Source organism: Emiliania huxleyi (genome assembly GCF_000372725.1).
Source record: "Emiliania huxleyi CCMP1516 unplaced genomic scaffold EMIHUscaffold_789, whole genome shotgun sequence".
Lineage (NCBI taxonomy): Eukaryota > Haptophyta > Isochrysidales > Noelaerhabdaceae > Emiliania > Emiliania huxleyi.
In genome coordinates this window covers 8090-15411 of record NW_005196102.1, presented here as the reverse complement: position 1 = coordinate 15411, position 7322 = coordinate 8090, and the positions used below count along the sequence as shown (strand labels likewise).

Here is a 7322-nt window from a genome sequence, read left to right as displayed (position 1 = left end):
GTGCTGTGAGAGAGGCTTCCCTATCATAGCAGACGGGTCGCGCTACACGCTCTCCGAATGGAATTTCTGCCCTGCCCCTGTCACGGCCCCGCCTGCCTCCCGGAGGCCCGCCCGGCCATGCAATCCGCCGCCGGACCGCCCGGCGGGTCCAACCCGAAGCGGGCGACCGGCCGTTCGCACCGCTCGGCCGACGGGGCGATCCCCGCGGCCCTCGATCGCTCGCCCCGGGACGTGGCCCGACCGGCCCACGCGCACGGCCTGGCCTCTACCGCCGGTTTCGGCGGCGCAATTTGCGCCTTCATCGCTCTCTGGATCGTCCTGGCACCCATCGGACTCCTCCCGACGGTCGGCGGCGCCCACTCCGTGCACTTTGAGTCAGACTCGCTCTTCGGCAGGCACGCTCTTCGGCAAAAAGTCGCCGCCGGCTGTCCACGCCGAGCCAGCCAGTTGCCGGCTCGCACGGCAGCCTCTTCCTCTCGACCAGCCTCAACTTCGACACGGTCTTCATTTTGTCGCTGCGTGCTCGTTGCGAGCCGGGCGGCGGTCAAAATTTGCCCAGACGAGCGCCAGGCGATAGTCCCGTCTCTGTTCGCCCTGTGCATGTCAGGCCAGGCTGCAGCGGGGCACGACCATCGTGCTGCCCTGTTGCAGCCTGACGTTTCCCACTGTGCACAGCCGCCAGAGCACCACCACCGCCCGGCATCGTGTCACGGCGAGCTCCTTCTGCACCCGTTCGCGAGGCTCTTGCGCTGGCACACTTCGGCCTTCCGCTGCTCGCGTTCGGCAAGCTCTTCTCCGCACTCCTGCCACGGTGCCGTCGCCACACACCTTCTGGCCGGCCTGAGCCACGCGGACTCGATCTCTCTCCCTCTCTGGTGCACGCCACGGGCCGCGACGGCTGCTGGCAGCCGGCCGGCGTGAGGAGGCAGCGTTGCCGGCACAGTCGAGCTGGAGTATCCGCTTCTTGATGCTTCTGCGGTCAAGCTTGACCTTATGTGACATGATATGCCACAATACTGCATGCTCTCACCAAAGTGTCGAATTTTTGTTTAGTACTGGTGACCCGACACCGGTGGCCCGATAGTACCGGTGTGCCTTTCTTCAATGTTCAAAAACGAACAGGCTTCGAGGTTCGACAATCGCTAAAAGCTGCTTGGGGGGGGGGGGGGGGGGGGCACCCCTGCCACTCCCTTGGGGATGCCTGAGGCCCCCCCAAGCACTCCCCAAGCCTTACGGGGACAAATTCAACCCTACTTTTTGTTCGTCTACCCCACATTAGCAACTTCGTGCTCATGTCAACGCCACGCCAGCGCTAGCCCATTCAACCCCGCCCCCATTGGGGGCGGGCCCCTTCAAGGGCCTAACTCTAGTGTATCTTTAAGAATTCTTCTCCAAGTCAAAACCCGCCGCGAAGTTATGTCGAAGCCCTCGAGCATCCGCGGCCTGGTCCTGACTGTCGCCTTTGGCTACGGGCTGCCAGAGTACCGCACGTTTGTGCTGAGCCTGCGGCGCCACTACAAGGGAGAGACCATCATCATCTCAGACGCCGGCGCGGCGTCCGAGGCCAGCCAGCTGTGCGTGGCGCACAACGTGACAATGTTGCATGTGGACATGGCACCCAAGCTGTTTCGTCACACGCGCTTCAGCCGCTTCGCCGAGCTCTGCCACCTGCCGGAGCACTACTGCCTCTCGATCGACTTTCGCGACTCCTTCTTCCAGGTCAGCGCTCCGAGAGAGGAGAGAGAGAGGAGAGAGAGAGAGTGTGTGTTGGTAAGAGAGGGCGGTGCCGCACACCGCTCGCACTCGCGAGACTCCTAGTTCAGCGCGCCGGGCCTCGCCACTAGGCGGACCCCTTCTCAAACATCGACCTCCTCGGCGGCCGCACGGAGAGAGGCGTGCCGTCCTGCCTCTGCTGCCTCTGCGGGAGGGGAGCCTGCCCTGGACCTGCTCGGAGTCCCTCGTGTAGGCATGCCCCCGGACCTCCTCCTCTCGCAGGAGGGGGTCGCGACGTGGCCTCACTCGGGATACACGCTCGGCGAGCGGTGGATGCAAAAGAGTTGGGTGGAGCAGTGCTTCGGCAAGGAGACGGCGGCGGCGATGCAGGCGAGCGACGCACCCCGACCAACCCCTCTCTCGGCCCCAGCCGCGGCGGCGGCGGAGGCCGGCGCCAGCCTCGCACGAGGCGCAGCCATGCCGCGTCGCGACTCGCGCGTGACCGCGGCAGGCCCTCCACCTGAGACACCTCTCACACACCTCGGACACACCTCGGCGTCTCTCGCTGCGTGAGCGCGGCAGGCGTGGCCGACCATCTGCTCGGGCGCAGTCTTCGGCACGGCCGCCGGCTTTGCCGCCTTCGCCTCCGCGTACAGCGCCCTCGGCCAGCTCCCGCATGCGTGCGACTTCCAGGACCAGGCGCGGGCGAGAACTCACTCGAGATCAGCCGAGATCAAGAGATCGCCCGAGATCACCAGAGTCTCCCAGGACCAAGAGCGAGCGAGGGGGCGCGAAGCAAGAAACCCCTCACTGAACTCAACTCGCTCGCTCGCTCACTCGCTCACGCACTCTCGGCCACGCTCCACGCCCGCGCGGAGCCGAAAGTCGCTGCCACCATCAGCCAACTGCGTGGCCTCGTGTGATCTCGCGTGATCTCGGTTGACCTCGGGTGATCCCGTGTGATCTCTGCAGGCGGTGCTCAACTACCTCGTCTTCAGGCGGCTGCTCCACGCCTCGATGAGGGTGCAGCCGCGCGGCGCCGGAGTCGTTCACACCATGGCGCCCTACTGCGGCGTGACGATGTTTGTCAAGCGAGGAGGCTGCGCCATCGCCGCCCGGCATGCCGCCTCGCGGGTCGGGCTCCAGAGGCGAGCGTGTCACTCGTCCGGTAGGCGCGCGGCCCTACTATTGTCGCGAGCCGCGGCCGTTGCCGCTCAGCGCAGCCGGCCTGGTGGTCAACGACGACGGTGCCGCGTCGCCCGTAGATGCGTCGACCGTGGATGCGCCCGGTGGTGCTGCGCATCGACACACCAGCACCAGCACCTGCCACGCTCGCACGTGCCGACGCCAGCGTGGTGCAGCCGTGAGGCACTCGTGTGAGGGCCTCGCCTCTCCGTCCCGCGCCGCGCACCTCACTTCCCGCCCGCCGCTCTTCGGCGCAGGCGCGGTCGCCCCGGTGGTGCACCAGTACGATCGCGTGCTCAACCGCTCCACCAGCATGAGCGCCGTGTTTGAGGCTGTGCGCCACATAGAGCTGCAGAGCACATCCCCGTCGCGGCCCAACCGCGGCCGAGGGCGGGGGGCGGGCCACAGAAGGTTGGGCAAGTCGCGTCCCTCCTGAGCCCGCGCTGCCCGCGGCCTCTCGCTGTTGTGTGTACTTCTACGCGCGGGGCGTCTGTGACCGTGGCTTTTCTCCCATTCTTTTGTAGTCACTGAGAGTTAGCTTGAAAGCTAGTCGAAATTCGGGACGAATAAGACGATGGCCAGTTGGGTGGGCCGAGCACAGACGACAGAGCGGGCTCTAATCTCTCACAGTCACACAGCGACTTCACTCTTCAGCCCCACACACCGGTTCCCCGAGATGATGTCTCGGGAGATCGAATTCTGGGCGGTGGCGGTGGCGGTCGACTACACCTGCGGTCGCCGCACGGTATGCAGCAGCCGTCGGGCGGCTGCCCCTGGGCATGCAATCGGAACTTCGTGCCGTAGGCTCCTACGCGCGGGAGTGTCCAACGCCAAGGCAGCTTGAGGCGGGGATCGGGGTTCGGGGATTGGGTGGGGGAAGGGGGGCACGCGCCGAGACGAAACGTGGCCGTGGTGGGCGTGACGCCGGCTAGCTCGGCCGACCAGATGGCGTACACCTCGGTGGGTACGCCGAAGTCGAGTGTGATCGTGTGGTGCAGATGCCACTGCGGCACGTACACCTCTGCCGCGTAGCCAGCCCGCGACTTGAAGCGCTGGACGATCGAAAAGACGGCGCCTATAGCGAGCACGCCCGCAGCTCGCACCGGTTGGGGCCCGGCGGAGAGCGCCTCAACGTGTGCGGTGGCGGCACACCATCGCAAGACGGCGGCGCAGGCGGCGGCGAGGGCGGCGAGGGCGGCGAGGGCAGCGGCGGCGGCTTCGGCCCCGGGGGCGGCGGGCGCGGCTTAGCAAGGCAGTGCAGCCGCGGCACCGCGTACGGCTGGCCGCGCATCTTGATCCCGATCTCGCGCGCCTGCTTTGGGAGCACCAAGTCGAGCCTCGGCCCGCGCTCGCCATTCTTGTCGGCAAAGTTGGCATTCCAGAGCGAGTAGACGGAGTTGGGCACGTCGCCCCAGTCGAGAGTGAGACGAGCGCCCTCTTCCCACTCGTCCAGCACGATGTGCGCCATCCACTGCCTGAGGCCTGGCGGCGCAAGGGGCGGCACACTCAGAGGTGGAGGGCGCGGGTGAAGGCGGCGAGGGCCGGGCGTGTCCGACGCGGGTCCGTTTCTGTGTCCTGGCAGGACAGGTAGCGGGCGGTCGGGTGGCGGCGGGGACGGCCGCACCGGTCCGCTCGCGGTCCAGCTCCTTGTCCACGACGAAGCGGGCTCCGAGGCTGCAGCGTGAGCGCGTGTAGACGGCGTTGCGCCGCCGGGCAAGCGGCTCGGCGACGCCGCACGGCCGCGTGGGCTGGAGCGCCTCGTCGCCTCGGCAGGCGCCGCCGCACTCGGCGGGGTCCCGCGGATGCGCCTGATGGCGCCGAGCGCGTCAGCAGAGTCACCACTGCAGAGGCACAATGACGAACGCGGAGTGTGTCATTTGACGGCGGGACCAGCGTCGGGCGCACCGCGTTTGGCGTCGAGCCGAAGCTGGAGGCGCACTGGCAGATGCCAGCCTGCAGCGCAAAGTACGGCGAGTGGCTGCACCGCGCCGCGCAGCCCGCGACGCCCGTGCGCGGCTGGACAACCGCCTGCTGCCAACCCGGCAGGTCGTGCTCGCCCCGCTCGGGCGGGAGCTCCGGGAAGCAGCCGACAAACACGATCTCCTCGCCAGCGTAGGCGGCCGGATCTCGCCGCCGCTGCGCTGGCCGCGCCGCCGCCACCGCGAGGAGCAGCGCCAGCGCGGGGCTCGAGCGAGGTGGCATTCGACGGACGTTGCCGGGCCGCGGCGGGCGCTTCCACTCGATTCAGAAAACAAAAGAAACAAAGAGACGCAATACAAAGAAAAACGAAAAAAGGAAATCCCCTAGCGACTTGCCGACTTCCACAGACTTCTACAGCCTGCCGAGATGGACTGAGACAGGCATCCTCGCAGCGGAGCTCTGAGTACATCAAGCTTACCATGATGCTCGCCATCCTGTCCCCGCAAGCCTTTGTCGCGCCTACTTCTTCCGCTGCCCTCACGTCGTTCCGGGCGTCCGCCATCACCATGCAGCAGACGTACGCCGACTACCTGGCAGCGCGGAACGGCGTGGCTGTTTCGCCGTCCGTCTCGCTTCCCCAACCCTCCTTCACCTCGCTTCCCCAACCCTCCTTCACCTACGAAGACTACCTTGCCCGCCGCCACGACTCTGCGACCGACGTTGCGCCCGCGGAGGAGGCCCCGGCCCCGGCTGCTGAGCACTCCTTCTACGCCGACTACCTGGCAACCCGCGACGCGGCCGAGGCGGTCGAGGCCGTCATCGGCTCTGCTCCCGTGGAGGCCCCCGCCCCCACCCCGGCTTCGTCTGCGCCCGAGTCCTTCTACGCGGACTATCTCGCTACTCGCGCCGCCGCCGCCAAGGTGGCCGAGCCCGCTCCCGTCGAGGCCATGGCCGAGGCCCCGGCTGCCGCCGCGCCCACCTCCTTCTACCATGAGTACCTCGCCTCCCGCGACTCTCCGCCGCTGGCGGTCGACGCTGCGCTTCTGGTGGCCCCGGCCCCGGCCCCGGTCGAGGCCGCGCCTGCGTCGCCGTACGCTGAGTACCTGGCGACCCGCGACGCTGCCGAGGCGGCCAAGGCGCCCGCGGCGGCCGTGGCCCCGGCCGTCCTTGCCCCGAAGCCGGTCGTGGCTGCGGTGCGGCAGGCGCAGCCGGGCAAGCCTGGCGCGTACGACCCATGGTCCGACACACGAAGACCCTCGTCACTTTCGAGGTCGACGGCGTGCCGAAGCAGTACCGCATCAAGCAGTAGAGGGACTCGCAACCCCTCGGACCCCCCCCCCCCTCCCTCTAGCGAGGCGCGGGGGACGACCAGAGCGAGGCCCCACCACGGGCCACACCCCGTCGAGGCGTGTCTGCATGAGTGCCCGGGACTTTGCATGAGCGCTCTGGTGCGACGGGGAGCATGGCGGCGCTCGGAAGTTTTGATATGTGTGTGTGGCCGAACTCGTGCGGCAGCGTAACTCTGTGGCTGGCGTGACTCTCATGCTCGAGACTGAGCGGTGATGTGATGCGACTCTTGTTCTCTGTTCGTGTCACATGACGTGGATCGTGGTTTACTGTATTTTGGTTTACGACACTGTAGTCTTCCTCCGTTCCTGCTCCCTGCTGCGTGCTGTGCGTGCTGGGGGTGTGGGGCGTCCGCGGGCCGGGGCGCGCGCAGCGCGCGCGCGACCGCGCGGCGGTAGGCCTCGGAGGGAGAGCTAGTTGCAGAGCCCAAGCCGTGTAGCTCCGCCGCGCCGGCGATCGCCGGTCCCGCGGAGCGTCCGGACACCCGCGCCGCGGGATCGACCGCGGCGCCGCGACCCCGTCCCCGACCGCGTCCGGCGCTCTCCGCGCGGGGGGGGGCCCTCTCGCCCCTCTCGCCCCCGCCCTCGGCCTCGCTGGCCACAGGCCAGCCCATACGTTACCAGCCATAACCCTCCATTGCGCACCCATAGCCAAACAGCATACGACGGACGAAAACGTCGCGACCGGGATTTCGTTTTCTTCATGCTTGAGCCTTGAGGCTAACCTCGGAATGTGACACCAGAATGGCTGTGCTGGCTCCTTCACAGCCATCTTACCTAAGGATGGCTGAGCTAGCTGCAGTGCAGCCACATTCTTCAGCCCGATGGCTGCAACACACACACGGCAGCCATCCTTAGTAGACATGGCTGGAGACGCACTACCGCAGCCACACCGCCCGCCTCGAGGTGAGCCCTCTTGGCTGAGCTGGCTACATCGTAGCCATCTTGGGAAAGATGGCTGGGGGACAGCCATTTCAGCCATCTACTATGGCTGGGGCACAGACAGTCAGTGCAGCCATCCTCCGGAGCATGGCTGGTGATAATTCGATGGCAGCCGTCCGCCTCCCCCGCCACACGCACAAATGGCTGCGCGCTTGTCGCCCCCGGCCTCGCGGGACGGCTGCCATCGGCTGCCATCGAATTACCACCAGCCATGGC

At 67.3% G+C, this 7322-nt stretch overlaps 3 protein-coding genes across 3 annotated transcripts; 1 reads left to right on the top strand and 2 right to left on the bottom strand.

Moving 5' to 3' along the window:
* Window positions 1–80: 80 nt before the first annotated feature.
* On the bottom strand, window positions 81–329 carry EMIHUDRAFT_317212 (hypothetical protein; the record flags this gene model as incomplete). The annotated part of the gene is made up of 1 exon (XM_005759952.1): window positions 81–329. The coding sequence occupies one exon, from the start codon at window positions 327–329 to the stop codon at window positions 81–83; it is 249 nt and encodes an 82-aa protein (XP_005760009.1).
* Window positions 330–603: 274 nt separating this feature from the next.
* Window positions 604–1002, bottom strand: EMIHUDRAFT_317211 (hypothetical protein; the record flags this gene model as incomplete). Its single annotated transcript, XM_005759951.1, has 1 exon — window positions 604–1002. The coding sequence occupies one exon, from the start codon at window positions 1000–1002 to the stop codon at window positions 604–606; it is 399 nt and encodes a 132-aa protein (XP_005760008.1).
* Window positions 1003–1407: 405 nt separating this feature from the next.
* Window positions 1408–3470, top strand: EMIHUDRAFT_446420 (hypothetical protein). Its single transcript, XM_005759950.1, has 7 exons — window positions 1408–1719; window positions 1845–1893; window positions 1967–2103; window positions 2296–2472; window positions 2686–2812; window positions 2886–2960; window positions 3156–3470. Exons 1-7 carry the CDS (start codon window positions 1417–1419, stop codon window positions 3332–3334), a joined length of 1047 nt encoding a protein of 348 aa, XP_005760007.1. The 5' UTR covers window positions 1408–1416; the 3' UTR covers window positions 3335–3470.
* The last annotated feature ends 3852 nt before the right edge of the window (window positions 3471–7322 follow it).

What these genes read in the sequence shown, in the direction of transcription:
- EMIHUDRAFT_446420 (XM_005759950.1), top strand. Translation starts at nt 1,417, where the DNA reads ATGTCGAAGCCCTCGAGCATCCGCGGCCTGGTCCTGACTGTCGCCTTT. An exon ending in CGGCGGCCGCACGGAGAGAG is followed by an intron (nt 1,894 to 1,966) that starts GCGTGCCGTCCT and finishes TCCCTCGTGTAG; the next exon opens with GCATGCCCCCGGACCTCCTC. An exon ending in GATCGCCCGAGATCACCAGA is followed by an intron (nt 2,473 to 2,685) that starts GTCTCCCAGGAC and finishes TGATCTCTGCAG; the next exon opens with GCGGTGCTCAACTACCTCGT.